The sequence below is a fragment of the Notechis scutatus genome, chromosome 5 (assembly GCF_049901735.1).
Source record: "Notechis scutatus isolate UNSWTSFEM ecotype Mainland chromosome 5, rNotScu1.2, whole genome shotgun sequence".
In the NCBI taxonomy this organism is placed as follows: Eukaryota; Metazoa; Chordata; class Lepidosauria; order Squamata; family Elapidae; genus Notechis; species Notechis scutatus.
In genome coordinates this window covers 45,698,142-45,725,125 of record NC_142013.1, presented here as the reverse complement: position 1 = coordinate 45,725,125, position 26,984 = coordinate 45,698,142, and the positions used below count along the sequence as shown (strand labels likewise).

The 26,984-nt window shown below is 36.6% G+C and overlaps 1 protein-coding gene across 1 annotated transcript; it reads left to right on the top strand.

Annotated features, from left to right (window-relative positions):
* Positions 1-147: 147 nt before the first annotated feature.
* Positions 148-26,443, top strand: LIPI (lipase I). The gene is made up of 10 exons (XM_026664102.2): positions 148-271; positions 3,453-3,823; positions 5,362-5,470; positions 6,331-6,432; positions 7,781-7,870; positions 11,008-11,172; positions 16,527-16,622; positions 19,973-20,084; positions 24,850-25,023; positions 25,469-26,443. The coding sequence occupies exons 1-10, from the start codon at positions 160-162 to the stop codon at positions 25,563-25,565; spliced, it is 1,428 nt and encodes a 475-aa protein (XP_026519887.1). The 5' UTR covers positions 148-159; the 3' UTR covers positions 25,566-26,443.
* The last annotated feature ends 541 nt before the right edge of the window (positions 26,444-26,984 follow it).

Here is a 26,984-nt window from a genome sequence, read left to right as displayed (position 1 = left end):
TAGTGATTTAAAAGATATACAACTCCTCAGGAAAAGAAACTGCCTCGCCTATTTAAATTGGGAGGAGGAACTAGGTTGTAAAAACTGGACTTTAATCTGCCAAGTACTTCCTTCAATGTACCACGCCTATGGTGACGTTTAATTTAAACAAAAATCAACATGTTTCAAGGAAATAGCAGTATCATCCTTCTGTTACATGCTGCTTTCCGAATACTTCCAATGTTGAGGTTGTGTTTTTTCATTTGTTTTGTGACACACTCTGCAAGAGCAGGTAAGAAAGCCATTAGAATATTATCTCTGAACATTTTATCATAAACATAAGATACTCATATTTTAAAAAGGAATAATCATCTTAAATACTAGTATGAAACTTGAATTGAAAACATTTCTGAATAGAGTTAAAAGATATTTAATGTAAAACAATTCAATACATGTGAATTTCTATATAAAGATTTGTGGTTAGATTAATTCTATGTGGTTTCATGAATTCATTATTTCAGTTTAATGCAATAGGTTTTACAGCATTAGATCAGAAGTATGGAGAAGGTGTTACATTTTCTAATATCTTGAGTTAAAGGGACATACTGTAAGCTTGAAAAATTATTCACTAGATTCACAATGTACTAAACCATATCATTGGTTTGGACTTAACATGTTGAGCATTGTGTTATATACTTGTGAGTACTGCTGTCACTATTCATTAATTTGAACTGACATCCTACCACAAGGTAAGGACAGTTATGTGAACTTAACTATCCTTTTGATTTGTTAACTCATAATTTACTGCTTATTTTTCTGAATCTAAACATGGTTTATTCATTAAACTATGTTACATGTGACTGAAGACACTATTAGAGAAGGTGTAACATGTTCATTTGTTTATATTATTTAAAAGACTTAGGAATTTAGTCAAAACTAGATTACACTGAATATATTGGCACTTGTTTTTAGGGTAGGTATGCATTATTATGAAGGGATTGGAGCATAAACAGTGCATATACAGTGTGTGTCTGACCCAATCTTTGGTTTCCTTGCTGAACTCCACTGAAACTTGTACTGAGGTGGGAGATGAGCCAACTGCAGAGATAAAAATTTCTAGGCGAACTGCCAACCTTATCCTAGCAAAGTAACTACTTGAGATCTGCTTGCTGTAACTAACTTAGAATGTGTTCTTCCCAGTAACTTAAAATGTGAGAAACGAAGCTTTGAGCTAAACTGTATTTCTTTCCAATCCATCTAAGTAAGATTCCTTTGTTTGTAGAAGCGCTGAGAAAATTTCATGAGCTTTGCTTGATATGAAATAATGTTTCCATAGCAATGACTGTCTTTGCTAGCTATATAATCTATAAAAGTTCAAGAAAAAGTTTTTGTGCACCCCTGCTTTTCTCTCTCTGCCTTGCTGTTTAAGGTGAGAGACTGAAAAGTTGCCCAGTTTTTGCTTTCTGATCAGAAAATAAAGCTGATTATCAGTAGCCTCATGTTCAAGAGTTTCATTGGATTTATTAGATTCTGAGCTGCACTCGAAAAACCTTACAATTATAATACATTAGAAATAAAATAAAATATCCCCTTTTACGAACCTGTAATCCCTATTCAGGGTAGAGTCAGGCTTGATTCACAGAATTAACTGAAAAGTATTGTGAAATTTTATATTGATATTGATTTATATTAGCATAATAGCATAGGTTAAGCTAGGAGAATAATTTATGTCCAAATGCAGCCTTTAACTGTCAAGTTGTCTTGTATTCATTTAGCCTCAAGGTATTATTTGAACAGAAATGGCAAAGGGAAAGGCTGAAGTAAAAGTAAAAATGACCTTTGACTTTAAACACCTACTCCTCCTATAAACACTAGCACAGTTTAAGTTTATAAAAGTTAGGTTTCCACAATGGTACTGTGTTATAGAGTTAACTTGTCTAAATGGCAGTGTAACAAACCAGTGGTCAGCCATGCTTTGATGTTAACTGCACATGGATCTCTGAAGCTATGTGAATTTTGGAGCGGGTGTTGGGAAGAATAAAAATAACCCATATTGAACATTAAGCACGGGAAATGTTTTATATCATTTTGCATTATGTTGCATTATTGTTTTATGATAATTTTTAAATCATTAAATGTTTTATAAAATTTGAGGTACCCATTTGAAGTACCTTGATTCAAAATTATTGCCCTATGATGCACTGTTTTGTCCAATTGAAGGTTACAGGAACAAAAGTTGTAGTAGTATATAGAGAAGATTGGTTGGTTAAATTGTCTGAGCAATTATGCTAACTAAAATTTTAAAAATACTGGTGATAATGGGTCAAAGCTCACCAAATGTTCAAAGGCATCCTGAGTAGAAGAGTGCTAAAGAAAAGCTGCATTATAGTATGCTTCACGAGATGATCTGGGACTAGAGTTGAAAATGATGGAAGATGTTTGCCTGTTAAAGGGCTAGCAGATTGTCAATGAATTGTTGATCCTGAGAATTCTGAGTATCAGCCAATAGCAAAAGCTCTTTTTTCTTAAACCTATAGTATTAAATAAGAGTAATTCTAGTAATTAGGCCCTGCAGGCCAAACACGCTAGGCATACATCTTACCACATTTTTCAAAAAACTTGCTTAGTACTTTTACATTAGTTGAGAAATGGGAAACTGCTTAAAGAATGCCAAAAAATTGACAAAGTTGTAGCTGGTGAAACATATCTGCTTTGACAAACTATATTTTTTGTTGTTTTTGAATGAACTATGAAAAAATCTGGAAACTGGTTTTTAATCTGTTCCCATGTTTTAGTTAACTCATATTTGTATATCCTCAATAACAGGCAATAAGTATAAACCTAATTATAGCCATAGAAGAGAAAAAGAAAAAAAAGCTTTTAAAATATTTTGTAAAATATAACCAGTGTTTAGTAAAGTTCTGCCTAAGATTCAGATGTTCTTCAAATCTCAAGAGAGCACATCACCTTTCTATTGCCTTAATAAATTAAGACAACCATGGTTTTCCCAAGAGAAGTTAAACCATCTGTTAAAGCAGCTACATCATTTTTCAAGTTTGCATAGTTACCTGAAAAAGATGTTTTAGGTAACAAGAAAGAGGTACTCCGCTTGTGATAGTCTTGGTTGTCTTGGAACTTGTTCAATGGTGCTTGTAAAGTTATTGTATTGTTGTTATTCTATAGTATTTTATAAGTTTTTGAAATTATTAATTTTTTTAAAAAGGATAAACAAAGAATAACTGGATGAAATCAGTCCAATTATGTCAGATGTATCTCTTTTCAGCATAAAATTTATACTTCTTAGACTTGGTATTTTATAAACCAGGAATTCTGATCTGAATGTATTGTGTTTGGGAAGTTAAATAAAATATTCTTGACATTCCATAGATATATTGCAGAAAAATGCAATGCAATGTACTCTTTAAAAATCATATTGATCAAATGTTTCTTTTATTTATATTTTACAAATTTAGGTCAAGAATGTCCTAAATTCACAGATCTTAATTTTGGCAATGCTGTGATTGGCACAGATCTGAAGGTGCAACTGCTTTTGTACACACGGAAAAATAAAGACTGTGCTGAACTTCTTGATGAGCATAATATAACAACTTCTACACATTTTAATGTAACCAAGAATATTGTTGTTATCATCCATGGGTACAGATTTACAGGTTCACCCCCAATATGGATTGATACAATTAAAAATCTTCTGCTTGAAAAACAAGACTTCAACATCATTATAGTAGATTGGAATCGGGGTGCAACAACAGTGAATTATTTTAGTGCTGTTTCTAGTGCGAAGAAAGTGGTACCCATCTTAACACATCTTATTGATCAAATGTTGGTAAGAGGCTCAACTGTATCAAGTTGATTATACATTGTTGTTTCTTGTAAAAATAGAGAGCTCTGGGCTACAATAGGGGATCATTATCTACTTTATATACAATGCTTTTGTATTCTTGTGGGAAATGCATGAGCATATATTCAGATTATTATGAGCAATGCTTATACAACTACAGTATAAAGTATATTTGGTCTAGTGGTTAAAGTACTAGACTAGAACCCAGAAGGTTGTGAGTTCTAGTCCCACATTAGCCATGAAAGCCAGCTGGGTGATCTTAGGCCAATCAGTCCAATTCACCTCACAAGGGCATTGTTGTGGGGACGATAGGAGGAGAAAGGTGTGTTGGATATGTGCACCAACTTGGGTTATTTGTAAAAATATTAAAAGTGGGGTATAAATAAATAAATCTGTTCTGTTACATGCTATTTCTAAACGGTTGTCCAAACTGTAGATGTGTGATGTGATCATTGCAAGAGTAACGTGGACATTCATTATTTTCACTTATTTGTAAATAAAATGTCTTTTAAAATAAAACACATAAAATAAAAAATTGTCTCAATAGCTTATTCACCCAAACTGCAAACATTATTGTGGCTGCTTTATGTTTGTGAAATTCTGAAATGACTATCATAGAATTTACTATGATAGCAAAATAATGTGAATAGACAGAGCACAGCTAAGTGGAATTGGGTGTTAAAAAGTCCTAGCTTTAGCCCCTTTTATGGCTGGGAAACTGGAAAACTCCAGCCATGAAAAAAAATTATAAATGATGTGTCTGTATATATAGCACTTACTACCATACTGTAGTTGTTCCTAGGAATAATTTAATTTCAGATGGCAGCCTTGTTGGCAATGCCATACAAGGCTAACTCCACATTGTCGTATCAGAATTACTTTACTGAAATACATAGATACAAATTTCTTTGTGTATACTGCTTCATTTCACTGCATTAGAAATCAAGCTCTACTTTTCTGAAAACATTTTTTCCACTGTACAATACAAAATAACTTATTGTACATACACAATCATTAATCATGGAATTAGATTACAACAGTAGCATTTAATTTTTATTTTTCCACAAAACAATTCATTTGTGTTTAACTACGTAAAGTGAAATATGCAGCATCCTTATGTCACTTACAAACGTATTAGTTGTTCTCTGTGAGCTGACGATGATTTTGGAGTGCTTCTGGATAGGATGTGATCTATGTGGCACTATCACAAAATTTATCCCATATCCATTGTAGTATATAAAGGGGAAAAATGAGGTCATACTGATGTGTTATAATTTTATTTATAAACTAACACAGCACATTTTTAGATGAAATAGGCAATAGCCTTGGCCTTACTGCTGCAATTTGATATTTTTATTCTGAAGTTATTTAATTATTCTTGAAAATCTTTGGATATATGGTATAACATATTGGCAGATGTCAATGTGATGAACTAGAATAAATTATGTTTGAATTTCCTAATTATATCAAATATCTACGATTTACACTTCTATAACCCTCTTCCCATAACTTTTCCCCCATAGGAGAATGATGTTGCTGTTGATTCTATTTATATGATTGGTGTAAGCCTTGGAGCTCATATAGCTGGATTTGTTGGGAAGACATATAATGGCAAAATTGGAAGAATTACCGGTGAGGCTTACAAGCTGAATAAACTTCAAATAATCCTGCCAGTTTGAATTTTAGAAGCTGGTTAGTTTTAGCAGATTTGAAGCATATTTTATAGCACAATTCCGTCATATAAAGTATTGCAATTGGAATCTATTTTCACACTTTTTTACAAATGAAAAACAAAAACAAAGATTCTGCAACTCAGCAGTGTGTCACCATACATTTCTATAAACAAGAAAAGCACAGGAACATAGATTGAGAAATGTATGATCTGCTCTAGACATTGCTATGCCTGCTTGCCAGTTTAGGGATTTTCATAATGGTGATATATATCACAAGTTCGCAAGCTGAACTTGACCAATGGTTCAGAGAAATGGCCAAGAAAATCCTCCAAGTATCTGGTATCTAATACATTACTATAGTTTGATATAGAGACATCAGTGCATTGGTTTAAATGAAAATATTCTTCAAATCAGGCTGCATCTCAGGTGAAAGTAGTGTAACGTGAAACCAATGGAGGTAACTTCGACCTAAGTTCTTGATCACTGAACAAACTTTTAATCTCTTTATAAAATGATGTTACGTCATGTTTTCTAACATGTTTCTATCAGTTGTGCACATTGTAGAAATTTTCCACGTAGAATTGCAACTTGTCTTTTTCTTTAGTGTTTCCGTAGTAATATCTCCATACATATACATTAATTAGATTGCTGCCATTACATTTAAGATTTAGAATGTTAGGAAGGGGATTGCTAATGAGAAGTTTATTTGTTCTCTAAATGACTCTGTTTTGTTGTTAATTTTGTGTTACTTATAGTAATTACATTTAAACAATGCTTGCATATTTTTCTTATGAGCTCTGCTTTGAGTCTACTCTTCAGGTCTTGACCCAGCAGGTCCATTGTTTACCAAAAAGCTGGCTAATGAGAGACTAGATCATACTGATGCCCAGTTTGTGGATGTCATTCATAGTGATACTGATGGTAATTATTACACATTTGAATTTTGAACATTCTGTGTTTGAATGATTCCCTCACCCCACTTCCACTTCTTTGTATGATTCCCCTAGAATACGTACATATCTATGAGAGAATAAGTTCCATCTCAAAAGACATACTTTTGGCCAGGATGTATGCAATTATTATGACTGGAATCCAAATAGGTACTTAGGATATGCTGAAAGACTTGTGCTTAAAAAATTGGCAAAAACGTAGCCAGAACTTTTTCATTTGTGTCTGAATTGCAGACTTTCCTTTAAAATATTTTTTTTAATTTTTTATGTAATAACCTATAAAAATTTCAATGTCAATTGAACAGAGTGTTGTCTGGGTATATGTTATTTTAGAAAATAATAATCAAAATATTTACAGCAATAGTCATTATATTGATATTAATTCTATAGTAATAATAATGTCTGTTTATCCATTTTAACATATCTCTCTTATGACATTAGTTCTTTTCTTACATTTCCATATTTTCAACTTTTGTTTTTATTAGACAACCATTGATAAAACAAGTCCCATGTCAATTGCAGACTTTCCTGATACAGAAAAAGTTATTTTTTAAACTACAGTACCATATTGGAGCAGCTATTTTTTAAAATAACAATTCAAAATATGTTTCTTACAGCAGGTATAAATTGTTTAAGTTCATTAGAAACTTTAACCCAGCTAATACCAGTGGGTTTAGTAATAATCCTAATTATGAACAGAGGAAAAACCCCAACATTTTAATATTTGTTTAAAAATCCTGTTTTTCAGTTCAAAAGTATTAACTGTTTAAATTCATGATGATATTGTCTACAGTACGGTATTAAATTTCTTTTAGAAATACTAACAACAAAGGAACAAATCAATTTAGCATTGGCATTTTGCACATATCTCTACAAAGGAAATTCCCTTTTATATAAGATTTCAGCTAAGATATAAAATTATGAATTTGAAAGCAAATTCATAATTTGAGCAAATATTAGAGCAAATATTAAGACATAACTTAAAGGTTGTTTGTTGTTATTATTATTACTTTGATGCTTGTAAATTCCATTTCATCTCCTGATGTAGCTCCTTGAAGAGATCAGTCCCTTATTTTATAACTAATTTCAATGAAACATTTAGAATTCCTGTGATGTAGATTAGTGATATTTATAAATTTCAGTATTTTGGTAATACACATCCCTAGCTCTTTGATATCTTAATGCTATTATTTTTCTTTTTCGTACTTTTAATGCTTTCATAAATATGCGAGAGATTAAGCTCTAATTTTTTTGTGGGCAGGAGTATTGTGGTTAAGATGGTTTATTTATTTTTTCTTCACGGTGTATTTCATTGTTAGGTTTTGGTCTTAAGGAGTCTTTGGGAAACATTGATTTCTATCCAAATGGAGGAATAGATCAGCCTGGATGTCCAAAGACAATACTTAGTGGTAAATATAGATAAATTAATTACTATAGGAATTTGTTGAGTGGTTTAATTGTAGTAAAGTTATTCATTCATTCATGATGGCAACTATGTTAGTGTACTTTAAAAAATTATTACAATTTTGTATAGAATAAGATTTACTCATTCAGTAATTTTTAGTATGTTTAAACTGTTCATTGAATCTTGCTCCTGAGTGCTATATATTAACAAGCCTCAATCTAGATTGTTCAGGCTTATACTAGGGTTTAAATTTTAAAATATGAGTATGCTTCAGATTTTAAGGAGGAATAGGGGACTGAACTGCAGAAGATAGCTTTCCTGTTTTGAAGTAAAAGGCAGAGTCACTCTCTACTCTTGTGCTTTAAGGGAAGATCTCTCCTGGATTTTTTGGTAGCTGTATAGACATGGTTTTTCCAGAATGTAATTTAATTTATACCCTTTTATCCTTCTTGGTGATTTCAATCTACCTCATATTAACTGGACCCTAAATGATTGTACAACTGAAATCATACACACAACCTTCTACAATGCTATTACAAATCTGGGACTGGAACAACTAGTAACCAACAACACTAGACTAAACAACTGCCTCGATCTCATCTTCTGCAACAGTTTGAACCTAATCTACGGAATACAATCTAAAGAACCCTTTTCCAGTAGTGACCACAATATGATCGACTTTTGTCTCAACATACATCCACACAAAAATCACCACAATGATGTAATCCCTATTGTAACTTCAAAAAGGCAACTATGATCTTATAGACAACGATCTCTCATCCCTTGATTGGCAATCTCTATTCACTGGATGCAATACCGTTGAAGACCATTATAACATATTTTTACTTGAAGTCAAAAGAGTCACCAAACTATATGTACCAACAACAACTCCCAAAACAAAACAAAAAGCAGATTACCCATATCAATAAGGAAACTTCAATCCAAAAAGAGATCACTCTGGCGGAAAAACAAATCTGGTCACGTTGCCAATTTCAAAAACCGATACAAAAATCTATGCCACCAGATAAAGACCGAATGCACCAATTATCACATTAAACAAGAGGAAAACCTTCTAAGCACCAATTCCACCGCGCTTTTTACAATTTTGTAAACAACAAACTAAAAGACTCAAGGTCCATCCCTCCTTGATAGGACCTGATGGTAAAGACTGCAACGACGACACCATTAAAGCCAACATCTTTAACACATTCTTGGCTCAGTATTTGTAAACAGCAATGGATCATGCCCAATATTTCCTAGCCATACCACAGATAACAACAATGATCTAATACATATCGATTTCACAGAAGACAATGTTGAAAAAGCAATACGCAACCTAAAACCATCTCTATCTATTGGACCGGATGGAATATGTGCCTACTTCTTAAGAAAGCTATCCACTGCCATAGCCAAACCTCTAAGCATAATCTTTGAAAAATCTTTCAGAACCAGCTCCTTGCCTAACCTATGGTCACAAGCCACAGTCATCCCCATCTTCAAAAGGGAGACCCAAGCCTAGTTGAAAACTACAGGCCAATCTCCTTATGCTGCGTCACCTGTAAAGTCATGGAATCAATTATTAACCAATCCATCATCCTTCACTTAGAGACAAATAACCTACTCTCCAATAAACAATTTGGTTTCAGGAAAAACTATCCTGTAATCTGCAACTCTTACACTGCAAAAACATATGGACGACACAACTCGACCAGGGCAAAACAATAGACGCAATCTACATAGACTTCTGTAAAGCCTTTGATTCAGTGGTACACGACAAACTACTCCTAAAAATAAAATCCTATGGTATCTCTGGACAACTGAATAACTGGATAGAAGCATTCCTGTCAAACAGACAACAAATGGTCAAAATCGGGAGCGTCCTATCAAATCCAGTACCTGTCAATAGTGGTGTTCCCCAAGGCAGTGTTCTAGGACCAACTCTCTTCATACTCTACATAAACGACCTCTGTGATCATATTAAGAGCAATTGCGTTCTCTTCGCTGATGATGTAAAGTTGTTCAATACCACAGACAATACTGCTACCCTACAAAAAGATCTTGACTATGTATCCGAATGGTCAAACAAATGGCAACTTCAAATCTCAACAAATAAATGCTCTGTCTTACATATTGGCAAAAAAATCAGAAAATAAAATACAAGCTGAATAGTCAAGATCTTGTTGATGACCCAAGCTCTGTAAAGGACCTTGGAATACTCACCTCTAATGATCTAAGTGCTAGAGCACACTGCAACTACATAGCCAAAAAGGCATTAAGAGTTGTTAACCTAATCCTACGTAGCTTTTTCTCTGGTAATATCACACTACTAACCAGAGAATACAAAACATTTGCTAGACCAATACTCGAATACAGTTCATCAGTCTGGAACCCACACTACGTATCTGATATTAGCACAATTGAGAAAGTCCAGAAATATTTCACAAGAAGAGTTCTCCACTCCTCTACTCGCTGTAGAATACCTTATGCCACCAGACTTGAAATTCTAGAACTAGAAAACCTTGAATTACACCGTCTTCGGTCTGACTTAAGCATGGTATACAAAATCATACATTGCAATGTCCTACCTGTCAATGAATACTTCAGCTTCAACCATAACAACACAAGAGCACACAATAGATACAAACTCAAAGTAAACCGCACCAAACTTGATTGCAGGAAATACGACTTCAGCAATAGAGTGGTCAATGTCTGGAATACTCTACCCGACTCTGTAGTTTCTTCCCCAAACCCCAAAAACTTTAACCTTAGACTGTCTACTATTGACCTCACCCCTTTCCTAAGAGGTCTGTAGGGGGCGTGCATAAGCGCACCAATGTGCCTACCGTCCCTGTCCTATTGTTTCTCTTATTCTTTTATTTTTCTTATATGTAACCATTTCATGTATTCACAACTATGTATACATTTATACTTATTATCTTGTAAACAATTGGCAAATCAAATAAATAAAATAAATAAATTTAATGTAATTCCAGTTTAAACTATAGTTAGGAGTTTCTGGGCAGTCTCCCATTCAAGTATTAACTAGCAACTACTGCTAATTTTGAAATGCTGTTGCTATTCTATTTTGTGAAAAACAGAACATAGTTACATAGTCTTGATTTTACTTTTTGATTCTTCTAGGATCATCTTATTTCAAATGTGATCATCAGAGATCTGTTTTTTTGTATATATCATCTTTACAACATGATTGTGATATAACTGCATATCCTTGTGAATCGTATAAGGATTACAGGAATGGAAAATGTGTGAGCTGTAATTTTAAATCACTTCCATGCCCAATAGTAGGTAAGAGTATTCTGTTTTAGATAATATGTTTTGGAGAATTTCTTAGCTGGCATTCTACAGTATACAGAACATTCTGTTGTGTAAAGCTTTTTAAATCTGATACAGTGAAAAATTCTAGGAGTAAAACTATCCAGTTTATTTGGCAGAAAGAAAACTGGAGTCATGTAAGTTTTTGTCTGTTTTAAACTATAGAACAAATATTATACACTGCTCAAAAAAATAAAGGGAACACAAAATAAGACATCCTAGATCTGAATGAATGAAATATTTTTATTAAATACTTTGTTCATTACATAGTTGAATGTGCTGACAACAAAATCACACAAAAATTATCAATGGAAATTAAATTTAGCAACCCATGGAGGTCTGGATTTGGAGTTACACTCAAAATTAAAGTGGAAAAAAGCACTACAGGCTGATCCAACTTTGATGTAATGTCCTTAAAACAAGTCAGAATGAGGCTCAGTAGTGTGTGTGGCCTCCACGTGCCTGTATGACCTCCCTACAACGCCTGGGCATGCTCCTGATGAGGTGGTGGGTGTCTCCTGAGGGATCTCCTCCCACACCTGGACTAAAGCATTCCCCAACTCCTGGACAGTCTGTGGTGCAACGTGGCATTGGTGGATGGAGCAAGACATGATATCCCAGATGTGCTCAATAGGATTCAGGTCTGGGGAACGGGCGGGCCAGTCCATAGCATCAATGCCTTCATCTTGTGGGAACTGCTGACACATTCCAGCCACATGAGGTCTAGCATTGTCGTGCATTAGGAGGAACCCAGGGCCAACCGCACCAGCATATGGTCTCACAAGTGGTCTGAGGATCTCATCTCGGTACCAAATGGCAGTCAGGCTACCTCTGGTGAGCACACGGAGGGCTGTGCAGCCCCCTAAAGAAATGCCACCCCACACCATTACTGACCCACTGCCAAACCAGTCATGCTGGAGGATGTTGCAGGCAGCAGAACGTTCTCCACGGTGTCTCCAGCCCCTGTCACATCTGTCACGTGTGCTCAGTGTGAACCTGCTTTCATCTGTGAAGAGCACAGGGCACCAGTGGCGAATTTGCCAATCTTGGTGTTCTCTGGCGAATGCCAAATGTCCTACACGGTGCTGGGCTGTAAGCACAACCCCCACCTGTGGACGTCGGGCCCTCATACCACCCTCATGGAGTCTGTTTCTGACTGTTTGAGCAGCCACATGCACATTTGTGGCCCGCTGGAAGTCATTTTGCAGAATATTCTGACAGTATTCCTCCTGTTCCTCCTTGCACAAAGGCAGAGGTAGTAGTCCTGATGCTGGGTTGTTGCCCTCCTACGGCCTCCTCCACGTCTCCTGATGTACTGGCCTGTCTCCTGGTGGCACCTCCATGCACTGGACACTACGCTGACAGACACAGCTTCTTGCCACAGCTCGCATTGATGTGCCATCCTGGATGAGCTGCACTACCTGAGCCACTTGTGTGGGTTGTAGACTCCGTCTCATGCTACCACTAGAGTGAAAGCACCGCCAGCATTCAAAAGTGACCAATCCATCAGCCAGAAAGCATAGGAACAGAGAAGTGGTATGTGGTCACCACCTGCAGAACCACTCCTTTATTGGGGATGTCTTGCTAACTGCCTATGCTTTCCACCTGTTGTCTATTCCATTTGCACAACAGCATGTGAAATTAATTGTCAATCAGTGTTGCTACCTAAGTGGACAGTTTGATTTCACAGAAGTGTGATTGACTTGGAGTTACATTGTGTTGTTTAAGTGTTCCCTTTATTATTTTGAGCAGTGTATTAAAGATGAATATAGTACCAAAGTCACTGCATTGCACAAGATATCTTCACTTAACTCTCATCTCTAGTTTGTAGTAGAGCCAGTTTGGTCTAATGGTTAAAGCATCAGGCTATAGAAACCAGGAGATTGTGAGTTCATGCCACCTTAGCTGGGTCAGTCATCCTCTCTCAGCATAAATCACCTCACAGTTGTTGTTCCTGGGGGGGGGGGGGAATAGAAGGAGAAAGGAATATTGGATATGTTTGCTACCTTGAGTTATTTGTAAAAATAAAGACAGGATACAAATAAAGAAATAAAATAAAATATTTCCCAATAAATCATTAGGCTGTCTGGGTCTTAAACTGTATTAGCCCTTCTTAGATGGGAGTAAAAGATAAGCAGATATCTTAATTTTCAAACTCAACTTTCTGAATCATTTATCAAATGTTCCCAACTATTTTTTAGCTGTTAACTTCATTTTAAAAATAGTCATTTAAGAGCAATTACCAAGGAAGTTTTTCCATTAACTACAATTATTTTCAGGGTTCTATACATTTATTTTTAAGTTAGTATTTGAATGTATTGTAGGTGATACCTGGTGCATGTGATGAGGGAATAACAATGATACAGAGAATGGAGATTCCAAAACATCAAGTTATCATTACTAACTGTTGTGAAACTTGACATTATCTTTCCAAATTATATAAGATTTTAGGCAAAAATTGTTAGGAATCTGTCCACCAATTAGTTGGGTTGGCAATATATAAACCAACAATGTATGTTTGTAGCTTTAAGACAAAGTTACTGTATTGATTTGTACTATGTTCCGATTTGTTGATTGTATTGTGAAGAGGGAGCTAGAGATCATGGCTTGCTCTCTCTGACATGCTCTGTCTCTGACATTCTGTATCTCTGACATTCTGTTGCTATCTAAAGTTCTCTGCTGTGCTTATACTTCGATAGCTTTATTTACTGTAAATGACAAAGGCAACCGGTAAGAAGATTTTGTAATTGGATATTCTTTGGACTGTTAAACGTATATGACCTGGACCGTTTATTGGACTGTGCAATTTCTTAAAGTAAACTTTAACTCAATTTAGTGTAGCTTTGTGTGGCTGAATTATTCATAACTACTCTCATAAATGTTTCCATGTGTATATCCTTGCTACTCAAGGGTTATTCTGTACATATCATAACAAAAATGTTGTAATATCTCACAATAGCAATAACATTTAGACTTACATACTGCTTCACAGTAAAAGTACTGAGTTATTTTGGTGTCTTATAGATGCCATCATATTCTGTTGTTCCTACAGGTAACATGATGTAGGAATTACCTGAGGAAAAAGTTGAGAATTATTTTCTTCGTTGAAGAAAATGTATATGTTCTGTATTTCCTCCATTTCAACTAATGTACAATAAGGTTTCAACCATATATTGCTGATACTGCATAGAATCAATTTGGTTATTGTGGAAACTGAATTTTTCATGGTTAATTTTATTAACTATATTTATTAAATTTTATTAACTATAATTATTAACTCTCCAAAGGAAGAGTCAGAAATTTTATTTTTTTAGCTGAAAGACTTGATGAAATCTTAAAATTTATTTCCAAAACTGGAAATCTCCATATTACACCACCATAAGAGTGAAGGATAGCTTAAGAGAACTGGATATCTCTAAAGTTTCCTGTTGTGAATGAATTTTAAAAAATATATGTAGGGGCCTGAAATATATCCTAAAAGAAATTAAAATGAAACAGGTGCACTATTTTTAAATCATTGTGCAAAGAAATATGTTTTTCTTTTAAAAAAACTCTATCATTCTGCTTTAAAATAAGTAAGTATTAATTATTAAATATACAAATAAACACATTGATTTTGTGTGTTGGTCATATTTTACTTGCAGCATGTATGAGTACTTGAAGTCCTACCAATACATGACCAAGTTACATCCAACATTGTCTTCAGCTATAATAGGCAGATTCCCCTCCTGAAGACATTCTGCATCATGTGAATAGAAGCTAGTATCCATTAAATAAATTTACACTATTTACATATTCTAGATATATTTTATATAAGGAATGGCTGATAAAACTTATATTATTAAATATTCTGTCATCCTGATCAAAGGCTGTTTTGGCTCTCTGTTGGTTATAGAAACCCATAGGGACTTGCTGCACGTTGGTCATATTTTACTATATATTAAACCAGAAATCCTAATATAATAAATCACAGTTGAATGAACGGTTTACTAACACAGATTACTTCTGATTTTCTGAAAAGGAAATTAGAAAAACAGATTAGGTATAATAATACTTTAAACTGGCCTAGGACCATACCTTGTTTGAATGCTGTTGTTTTTGTACATTTGTTTAGATGCTCAAATGAAGAGACAAATAATAAAACATGTTAATTATCTATGTGCACTGACAGTATGCTTGATCTACTTGTCATTTCATTACCACTATCTCTGATATTGTAATATGAACTTGATCAGTCAGTTTGCTTGCTGAATGAGTCATTAAAAAAGCACCCACACTTCCAGATGAATTGCTATACTTTCTTTTCCTTATTCAAACTTCCAATTCTTCATAGCTTCATAGTATTATGTGCGATCTTTCTAAAACAAGATAAGTGAGATTGTGAGCAGGTTTGTTAGAATCAAACTGACAAAACAGAGCAAACAATCCAATACATTTATTTACTTTATTTATTTGTAACATTTCTAAAATGGAAAAGGTTTAGCTTCTCTTTCAGCCATGCAGTACTAATCAATCACTTGCCCTCCCACCATCTTCTAACATATGAAAAGAGTAGAATGTGGCAAATTGATTTATGGTCTAATTGCTTTACCAATCAAAAATCAATTGCCTGCCTGTCTGCCTGCAATAGCAGTGCTTTTGCTGCTATGTCAGTGTGCTGTCTGAAGCCATTGCTTAATATAACATTATTACAAAATTTGCAAAAGAGTTAATCAAGAGCTTCACTTAAAATCTAGCTGATAACTTCTCATCGCTAACAGAACTTCTGACTTCTGGGTTTTTTGGACCCACTTCCTTCTATCAGCATCTGTGCTCAGCATTGCAATTTTACATCTTACTGTTCTGTCACGGTATAGTGATCTCAGGTCTGATTTGTCTTCATTGAATCTGAAACATCCAGGAATTTTCATTTCTTTAGCAGATTTCTTTAGCAGATACACAGTGCTATTTTCTTTACTAGGCATTTTTTCTTCCCATTTCTATCCCACCTCTTTTGAGATACTTTCTCTGATTGAAGAAACCCTATATTATTTATTCCAGATTTTTCCTGTCCTCAGCTTATCAACTACAAGTACAGTTGTGTCTGCAAGATCGCATGTGTGGATGACAGAAAGTATTTTAACTTTTTCATTGTACCACCGAGTTGACTGATAATGGTTTTTTAAAAAGAAAATAATATGCATTTTAGCCTCAGCAGTAGAAATTGTTGCATTCCACCTTGAATCATTTGTTTTGTGAGATGGGTGGCTATATATATATACATATATAATATGTATTAGTATTTTTTGCATATTTATTTATTTATATTGAATATATTTCCCTTTCAGGATATTATGCTGATAAATGGAAGGATCATTTACTTGAAAAGAATCCTCCCATGACAACAGCTTATTTTGATACTTCAGACAAAGACCCATTTTGCAGTAAGTCATTAACTATTTTCTATGCATCTACTTCAGTTTTTTTTCTTCCTTTTTCCCCCTGTTATGGAGAAAAATAGGAGGAAAAAACCAAGATAAAAGTTAAAAACAGGAAATTGTTGGGCAACCTAGAAAAGGATGACAAATGAGCTGATAAAAAATGAGAAAGAGATGGATTTATATTAGAGAATAGCAAAATGAATTTCAAGAAAAGACGTATAATGAAACAGAGATGTGAGTAAATATTTACTACCATGAATTGAAAAGGTCCATATGAGATCTGTACAATCTCTTACAAATACGACTGTGTGTGTTTCTGTATGTGTCTGTATTGATGTTTTCAACTGATAATTAGATAGGGGGGGGGGGGGGGGGGTTTTTTTTTTTTTTTTTTTGTTGTTGGTGGGGGGGGGGGGGTTTGGGGGGGGGGGGGGGGGGGTTTTTGGTTTTTATACTGCATTTAAGGTCTTTGCAAGCTAAACAGAACTTGAAACAGAAATAATAGTTCACTATTAGGAAAATCATTAATTTTGGCTGGCTGAATCTGCTTTAGAATGATTTATGTATGGTAACTTATTAGAGCTTCATGTTTAAGTTAAATACAATAACATTATATTCATAGCAATATTTCATACTGCAAACCAGACTTCCATATTCAGTGGTGGGATTCAAATTTTTTTTTCTACTGGTTCTGTGGTTGCGGCTTGTTTGGTGGGTGTTGAGGTAATTCCCCATTAGGAGAATGAGCGCATACAGGGTGACGTAGTGAGAGAAGTGTTTGAATAATACACAGCACACAGATACACTGTACAGTAAATGTAGGTTTTTACTGTCGATAAAGGTTTTAGCAAAGTTCAAAATAGGCAGTCCAAAGTCATTTACAGGTAAGTCAGTCAGGTTTCAATCCAGGGATAATCCAATAACAAAGTCCAGTGTCAAAAACAGTTCAGTATCAGACTTACATCAAATCCAAGAATATCAGTCAATACAGGAAAGAATGGAGGAACGGCAAAACTCTCCAACAGAAGGAAACAGAGACTCACTCAGACACATTCTCTTCTGAGACAAAGACTAAACAACCCAGGTTTCTGGCTCCATCTTATGGCCATTTGATAAACCACACCCAATTACACTTTTAGGATTCTCTTAAAGAGACAGTATTAAAATGTCTATCCTGGTTTATATATTTCCAACCCAAATAGCTGTTAGGTGACTCATATTCCTAAAAGTGGGTGTGGCTTGGTGGTCATGTGACTTGGTGGGCATGGCCAACTGGGAAGGTGGTGCAGCACCCTGCTGTGAGTGACGTTGAGTCGGCCATGCCCACTCAGTCAAATGATTGATGCTGCAGAGACAGGGTGATTTCCTACGTACCCCCCCCCCTCCTCTGCCCTTGGGCTGACGAAAAAAAAGCCCAACTAAAGATCACGACTGACTTCCAAATCTGACTGCCGAATGGGTTTTGTTTTGGGGTGGTTTTTGTTTTGTTTTTTTGCCAGAAGCCCCTTGGAGATAAATTTGCACCGCCAAATCTTGCTATACCTCATTGTTGCAGAACTGCCTGTTGCTGCTGCAGGCACTGCTGTGGCCATCTGTCTGCCCAAGTCAAGAAATGCACCAGCTCAGGGCAACTGTGAGGAGCAAGAGGGGAAGCCAAGGCACTCACCTCATAGCAGTCAACTTTGCTCTCTCTCGCTCCAGTTAGGGGCTCCCAGTGTGCACAAGGAGCATGAAGGAAGACTTCTCATTAATTCAGGGGCTACACCTCACCCAATGATGAGTTGGTGGCAATCTAACAAAAGGTCTTCCAGCTCTTAAAGATCAACTTTAAAAGCACCCCCATGGAAGAAGCCGAGAATGAGAGCAAAAGTAGCGGTGGCGGTGGCGACGGGCGTGTGATAGATCCCTCTGCGGTCCCCTCCTGGGTGACAGCCAGGGCTTTGGCACCTCTTTTCCTCAGAGGAGCAGTGTCTGCCTCCCTTTATACTCCTTGTGGATGGACATACACATCCATCACCCCCACCCCCACTACTTTTGCAGTCGGTTCTTGGCTTCTTCAATGGGGTCACTTAAAGTTGACCTTTAAGTTGTACTGGGACATCTGCCCACCTGGCCGGTGCCCGCCCTCCTGGAGCAGGCTTTCTTCTCCTGGCGGATGCACCTCTTCCAGCTCGGCCCGGTCAGCCAGCAAGTGACCACATGTCCCAGGGCTTCTCACCTCCCTTGTCGCAAGATGCCTGCAGCTGCAGCATGCCCTGTGGGTCCAGCAAGTCCGAGCAGCCGGCGCATAGAACAGGGTTGCGCTGGACCATTGGAGAAGTGGAGCAAAGCTGGAGATCAGTAGCCGCCTCTTTCGCAATGCAGAAATCCTCCCCAAATTGGCCAGTTGGTCTTCTCTTTCTCCACCTGTTTGTTTTGTATGGCCAAGGGGGAGGAGATCAGCCAGCCAAAGGGGAGGCTGCTGGAGGTGACTCTCTTTTGGTCTCAGCCATCACTTTCGGGCTGAAATCCTCCCCGAATCAGCCGGCTGGTCTTCTCTTTCTCCACTTGTTTGTTTTGTATAGCCAAGGGCGAGAAGATCAGCCATACAAAGGGGTGGCTGCTGGAGGCAACTCTTTTTTGGTCTCCAGCCATCTCTTTCAGGCAGAAATCCTCCCCGAATTGACTAGCTGGTCTCCTCCCCCTCAGCCATACAGAACAAACAGGCAGAGAAGGAGGAGACCACCTGGCCGATTTGGGGAGGATTCTTGCACTGCGATAGAGGCAGCTACTGATCTCCGGCTCCGCTCCGCTTCTCCAATGGTCCTGCGCCACCCTGTTCTATGCACTGGACTTGCCGGGCCCAGCACATAGAACAGGGCGTGCTTTTTTCGGTGTAGCTGCTGGACTGCAGCCGTACTGAAAAAAGCACACAGCAGCTGCAGGCATCTTGCGACAAGGGGGGCGAGAAGTCCCAGGACATCTGCCCACCCACCTGCTGGCTGGCCAGGCTGGGCCAGGCTGAAAGAAGTGCATCCGCCAGGAGAAGGAAGAAATCGTGCTCCAGGAGGGTGGGCAGGCGGGCAAATATCCCAGGGTTGATGCACATGCGCACTGCATGTGTAGCAGCTGCACACATAGTGCACATGTGCAACAGCCCTGGGACATCCGAGCTGCGCCATGGCCGCCACATGGTAGGGGAAGCTAGGAGAGCGACTGAGGCAAGTGCAACCGGGTGACCAGGTCAGGGGCGTGGCCAGCCAGGGGTTGCTCCCAGTTCAGCGACAATAAAATGTTTTCCAGGATTCTTTTCCATTCTGAAAAAGAGGAAAATAAATCAAAATAAAATTACAATTTTTTTCTATCTCCCACAGTGTACCATTATTCTTTGGATATTATTACCTGGAATAAAAGCACTAGGAGAGGTTTCATAAATATCAAAATAACAGATAATTCAGGAAATACAATAGAATCCAGAATTAATAGGTGAGATATATTTATTCATTTTTGGTACCTTATTTATGCAAAATAGTGTCAGCTATAATTAGAACTAGTTTGAACAAAGATTAATAAAATGAGTAATTGATAAATGACTTTTGAATTAGAGTGGAAGTTTGAAAGTTAATATGCAAAGGAAAAACACAATAGAGGTAGTCCTTGGTTAGCAACCATAGTTGGAACCAGCAGGTCCATCATTAAGTGAAGCGGATGCAAAATGGGAAATTACATGAGTGCAACTATTTATTCTTTATCCCTACTCTCCCAACCTTTGAAATTCCCTACCTTTTCAAATGTGGTTATTAATCACGAAATTATTTTTGGAGCACAGTTGTAACTTCAAATGACGCTAAATGAGGCAGTCAGTAAGCAAGGACTATCTATTGAAAAATGTTATTTATTAGTTATATATATATACATACATACATATATATCTTTATATACACATACATACATATACACACACACACACATACATATACATACACACACACACACACACACACACATATATAGATATAGATATATATAGATATATAGATATATAGATATATAGATACATACATACATACACATATATATTTGTTTTCTTAAGTTTTCGCAGGTATTTATATGTATGGTATTCAGCTTTGTTCGGGTATTTTCCCATGTCATTATAGTTGTGCTTTTAAAGCTGTAGCAACGTTTCGGCAGAATCTCATCTGCCATCATCAGGCTTCTGTATTGTGTTCGTCTGTGAGTCAGACTTTCACAGCCGTTTCTATTTTAAATTTGGTACTAGCCTATGCTGTGCCAGAATGGTTTTTTCTTCATCCTGATTGGTTGGGAGTCTTGGTCTGTGTTTATTGGTCTTGGAGTTTGCTGTGTTCTGCTTGATTGGTGTTTCTAATATCTTCTGTCTGTTTTGTAGCTTTTTTTGTCTTGATTGGCTGGCAACATTGTGTTTCCTGTATTGGAGGCTTTTAGTGCGGCTTGGCTCCGAGTATATAGATGGCTATCATTTATTAGGAAGCTAGGTTTCATCTGGGTGCCTGGTTGGGGTGTGTTTGAGCTGGAGGTATCAGGGGGAGTCTGTTTGTGCCCAGGTGTTTGGCTGGCTTGTGGTGTGGATATTTTGTTTGAGATTGCAGGCTTCCAGATAATTGACAGTGTGGTGGAGTTATCTCTTCTATTCATGCTTTCAGGTCTTTTTTCAATCTCTATGGCTTCTCTGATAATTCTGTGGCTGGGGTTTTCTATAGTGGCTAGGGTTTGGGTGCCATTGAAGTCGATGCTATGACCTGTGGCTTTCATGTGTTGGACTAGTGAGGAAGTGTGTTCCAGCTTTTTTACTGCATTTTTGTGTTCATCTAGGCAGGTACTTATTCTTCTATTGGTCTGCCCAATGTATGTGGCAGGGCATGATGCACAGGGGACTTCATATATGCCTTGGTTTTCCAGGTCAGTTTTATCTTTGGGGTTTCTTAGGATGGCTGCTATTTTTCTGTCTATTTTGAAGGCAGTCTTGATGTGATGCCTGTGTAGTATCTTACTGATTTTGTCTGTAGTACCTCTTATGTAGGGGAGGACAGCTGATCCATAGGTCTGTTCATCTTCTAGGTCTCCATTCTGTCTCAGTGTGTTTTTGTGGATCAAGCCAGTGATTTTGCTTTTGTGGAAGCTGTTGGCTGTCAGTACTTTAGTCAGGGTGCATAGTTCAGTCTTTATGTGTGTCTTGTCTGCCAGGTGTTTGGTTCTGGCAATTAGTGTTTTGGCCACGGAGTTTATCTGTGCTGGGTGGTGGTGGGATTGGGCATTGAGGTAGCAGTTGGTGTGTGTTTTTTTCTGGTATATGGTATGTCCTGGTGTGCCATCTGTTTTTTGTTTTTTGTAGATTAGTACATCTAGGAATGGTAGTTCTTTGTTTGTTTCCATTTCAATGGTGAATTTGATTTTGGGGTGTGTGCTGTTTAGGTGTGTTAGGAAATTGTTTAGGTTTTCTTTTCCATGGGGCCAAATCACAAATGTGTCATCGATGTATCTTAGCCATAGTTTGAGTTTGTGGGTGGCATTGGCTAGGGCTCTGGATTCAAATTCTTCCATGAACAGGTTTGCAATCACGGGAGACAGTGGTGATCCCATAGGGGCTCCTTCAATTTGCTTGTATCTTTGTCCTTTGTATATGAAATATGTGTTGGTTAAGCAGTGTTCTGTTAGTTCCATGAGGTGTTTGGGTGGTTGGTATTTATTTTTTATGATTTTGAGAGTTTCTTTTATCGGGACTTGAGTGAATAGTGAAACCACGTTGAAACTTACAAGCAGATCTTCTTGTTCCACGTGTAGATCTTTGATCATTTCCAAGAGGTGGTATGAGTTTTGTACATGTGAAGCTGCTGCTTCAGCATGGGGCTGTAGCTGTTTTGCTAGGTATTTGGCTAGGTTTTGTAGCGGTGCTCCTCTGGAGCCGACTGTGGGTCTGAGAGGTATGCCTTTTTTGTGTATTTTTGGGAGGCCGTATAGTTTGGGACATCTGGAAGATTTTTCTCTTGGAATGATCATCTGTTGGATCTCTTTGCTTATGTGGCTGGTTATAATTTTCTTCTTGGTTATTTTTTCCAGATATGTGGTTGGGTCCATGTTTATGGGTTTGTATGTGGAGTCTTGGAGTAGGTCTGTCAATTTTGTTTCGTAGTCTTTTCTATCCATTACTACTGTGGCATTACCTTTATCTGCTGGAAGTATGATTATGCTGCTGTCGTTCCTTAAGGCTTGCAGGGCTTTTAGTTCCTCTTTGTGCAAGTTGCTTTTGGGTGGTTTGCTTGTGGATAGGATGTTAGTGGCGGTGTCTTATTCTATCAGCTTCATCTGTATTTAATTTAGTTAGGCTGGATTCCACTCCACATATGATGGATTCTGTGGGGATTTTTTGGGGTGCTATAGCATAATTGAATTCTTTGGTTAGGACATCTGTTTCTGTTTTGGTGAGTTCTCTGTTGGAATTGTTGTATACTAATTGTTTCAGGTGTTGTTGTGAGTTGTTGGGGGCTTTCTTGTCATGTTCTAATTTCTTTAGTTTCTTCAGGAGTTTTTCATTTTTGTAAGTGGTTTCAGTTTCAGCTCTCCAAGTTGTCAGTTGTTTTATCTTGTCCCAAAGTAGAGGGTGGATTTTGTTGCTCAATTCCAGGTGTAGAATTAGGAAATCTTTGTTTAACTGATCGAGTTGGAATCTCTTTCTGTGGAGCTCGTTCCTGAGTAGAGCCATTTCAGTTCTTTTCAGGATACGTTTAGTAGCTGCTGTGCTGTGATGAAATGTTAATTTGAAGCAGGTCGGTGTTGCATCGTTGTCTCTGCAGCTGCGTAGGAATTTAAGGTCACATAGTATTCCTGCTCTTTTAACTTCCAGCTTCTCGTAAAGCTACAACTTTAAAAGCACAACTATAATGACGTGGGAAAATACCTGAACAAAGCTGAATACCATACATACATACATACATACACACACACACACATACCTATCTCACAATCAAGTGACTCTGGGTGGGATACAAAATTATACAACAAAGTTGGGATAGATAGATGAAATCTGAGAAAGGCAGTCCATCAAATAATCCAGTCTTATACCATGTAGAGCTTTAAAATTTCCACCTTGTACTAGACTTAAAAACAGACTGGTTAACAATGCTGCTTGCCAACAAAGGTATAAACTTGTGTTTGTACAGAAGCACATAACTACCTGCTCTGTTGCATTCTGCAGTAGCTGACACTTCCAGATGCTCTTCATGGACAGCCTCATGTAGAGCACATTGCAATAGTCCAGCCATGAGGGCATGAGGGACTGCGAGTAGAGCCCCCTGATCTTGGAATACAAAATGCAGAATAGGAAGTTGAGCAAATACTATTTCAGTCAGATTTTCTTTCTCTTTTCTAATTATGCTGTTTATTTTTGCTACCTGCCTAAGATATATCAGGAGAGGGAGGAGGAGAAGGGAAGGGGGGGAAGATGAGAGGAGGGAGAAAAAGAGGCAATTTACATTCGATTACATAAGTTAGTTTATATCAGTACATGCAAATTCAGAAATTGCTATTGTGTAAATAGAAGGTATTTATAGTAATTGTAAAACTCTTTATAAAGGTGGGTGCATCCAAAGACTGAATTAAATTTAAAAAACCACTTATTTCAGTGCTCAATGGAAATATAAATGTAGCAGTACCAAAGGACGAATAAGAAAGTAGGTGGTGTAGGAGGCTGGAAGTGGCAATTGCAAGTGACTTCCTTCACTTCATGATTGTTTTTCAACAGACAATCTCAGGTGCACTGATACCAAAAGCCAGTGCCGATAGCCATAACTGTCTGCCTACCTTACAGTATATGTACTAAATAATTCAAAAGGAGGAGGAGTTTTCAATAGGCACAATCCTGCTGCAGCAAAGATGGTGGTGCATGTCTTTTCTTGTCTTCTGAACATTCATGGACAAATACCATAGCTGGCTAATTTTGCTTATTCAGCCTTCAGCTGAGCAGGCTTAAGGTATAATAAGACCTTTCGTAGGTACATCCACACAGTGCTGTTACAATCTGTACTGGATATATTTGAGAATCCAGTTGTCAAAATATATTTTCTGCTGTTTCTGTCTGGACCAAGGTTTGTAATTGGTTCTATATTCTATTCTGGTTGTTTTTTTTAAAGATGTTTAGAACCCGTTGCAGGACACCATGAGTCTTATTTTATAAAGGGGCATACATTGTATAATTCTTTTTTTCCCCTTTCTTTAGTGATGTAGCTGTATTTCAACAATATAGGCAAACAAAGATACTTGCTGGATTTTATCTGGATTTTGGAAACATTTCAACAATTGCTTTGACATTTTCTACAAGGAGTACAGTGGGCCCCAAGTACAAGCTTAGGGTTCTTGAAATGAGGTTAAAACCTCTTTCACATCCAGAAAGGTAACAGAGATTGTCATTTTATAGTAGCTTCATGATCTGGAAAAAGAATTTAGGAAAAGATAGCTGAACCATAAATCCTGTTGCTTAATTATAGCACTTACAGATAACATAAAAGTTTTGATTGAAGACATTGCTTCTTAAACTAAGGCAGCAAATAAGTACAGAATTTACTAAAACTGCATCTAAGGCAGTGGTGGGATTCAATTTTTTTTTTTTACTACCGGTTCTGTGGGTGTGGCTTGGTGGGCATGGCAGGGAAAGGATACTGTAAAATCTATAGTCAGTTTTTTATTTTTATTTGCCAGTTCTCTGAACTACTCAATTTCCACTACCGGTTCTCCAGAACTGGTCAGAACCTACTGAATACCACTTCTGAATATTACTTATGTACAACAAAAATAAAACATACTTTTTCTTGATTGTATATCTTCTTCTCTCCGTACAGGATCCAGCTATGTAGATATGATTTAATACTTGTGGAAAATATTGAAACATCTTTTATACCTATTCCATGCTATGAGATAAATATGCAAGACAATTGAATATTTCAGGATATTGTATGCAAGAAATTAAAGAGAACAATGTGAACTGGTAATGCTTAATTGGCTTCCTTCAAGAAAGCTAATTTGTCAATTTTATGACTACCTCTGAAGATCACAGAATGAACTTTTAAAAGAAATTCAGATATTTTTCATGTGCCTAGTTGGATATGCTAACAATCCATTTCTAGTTAATGAGCATTCAGAGCTGTGAATTATTTTTTTAGATGATTTCAATTTCACTTATGCACAATCATGCTCACATACCATTGAAATTAACAGTAATAACTTAATCACCAAATGCAGGATCATACTACATTAAAATATATGTGTCAATACATTTATATTCAGTAGATCTACTATTTTATTACATGAATATGAAATGCTACAGTTTAGAGAAATAGGCTCAAACCAGCATTTGAGCACATGAACAAAGATTCTCATTAATGGAGCATCTCTGTTCATAATGACATCCACAGATTGGTAATAACTTGTTAAATAGAAACTGAAATTGAATCAATATAATAATATGCTTTATGAAACAGATACAGCATAATGCAGATATAATTTGTAAATATCCAGAATACAGAAGCTACAGTTTAGCTCATCTTATTGATCCTAAAACACAAACAAACCATTTATTACAGCCAGTCTCTTGGTAGCATCAATGAAGCCTCTAAGCAACAGAATTATTAAATATCTTCTGAAAACCACCTTTGCATGTTCAATAGTTGTAGCTGCTAACTATTTGCAAAATTTTTGCATATTGTTCATATGGATAAGAAAGTACCTCTTAACTGGTGAATAACTTGGTTGTATAATGATCAATATTGTTTAGCTTGTGAACATTATTGTTAATTTAAATAAAATATTTATTAAATCATAGAGCAAATAATTACAAATACCTTTATAAGTAACAAGAATGTTATATATATATTATGGATGTTTCTTTCAAAGATCTCCATAGCAGTTTTAAGAGATAAATCCATTGGTTTGGGACAATCACTCACTGATAATACAAAGCAAAAAATTGAACCATTTTTTATTTTTGTTTTCTCTCCATTATTGTATGTATTATATGGCCCTATATATTGCACTATTCTCTAAAACTTTTATTTGGTGGTGTACTTGTTGTGCTGTGCAAATCTTACCACTGTTATTTGTTTTTTGTTTAGTGTTTGTAAATCCGACCATTGTCAGTGTTATTGCCTGATAAATATAGATATTTATTTATTTATTATTTTATTTGTCAATTGCTTACAAGATAATAGGTCTAAGTAAAAACATAGTTATGAATACATGGATACATATAAGAAAAATAAAAAAAATAAAAGAAACAATAGGACAGGGACAGTAGGCATGTTGGTGCACTTATGCATGCCCCCTACATATGATATACTCATATGAACATATAGATAATAC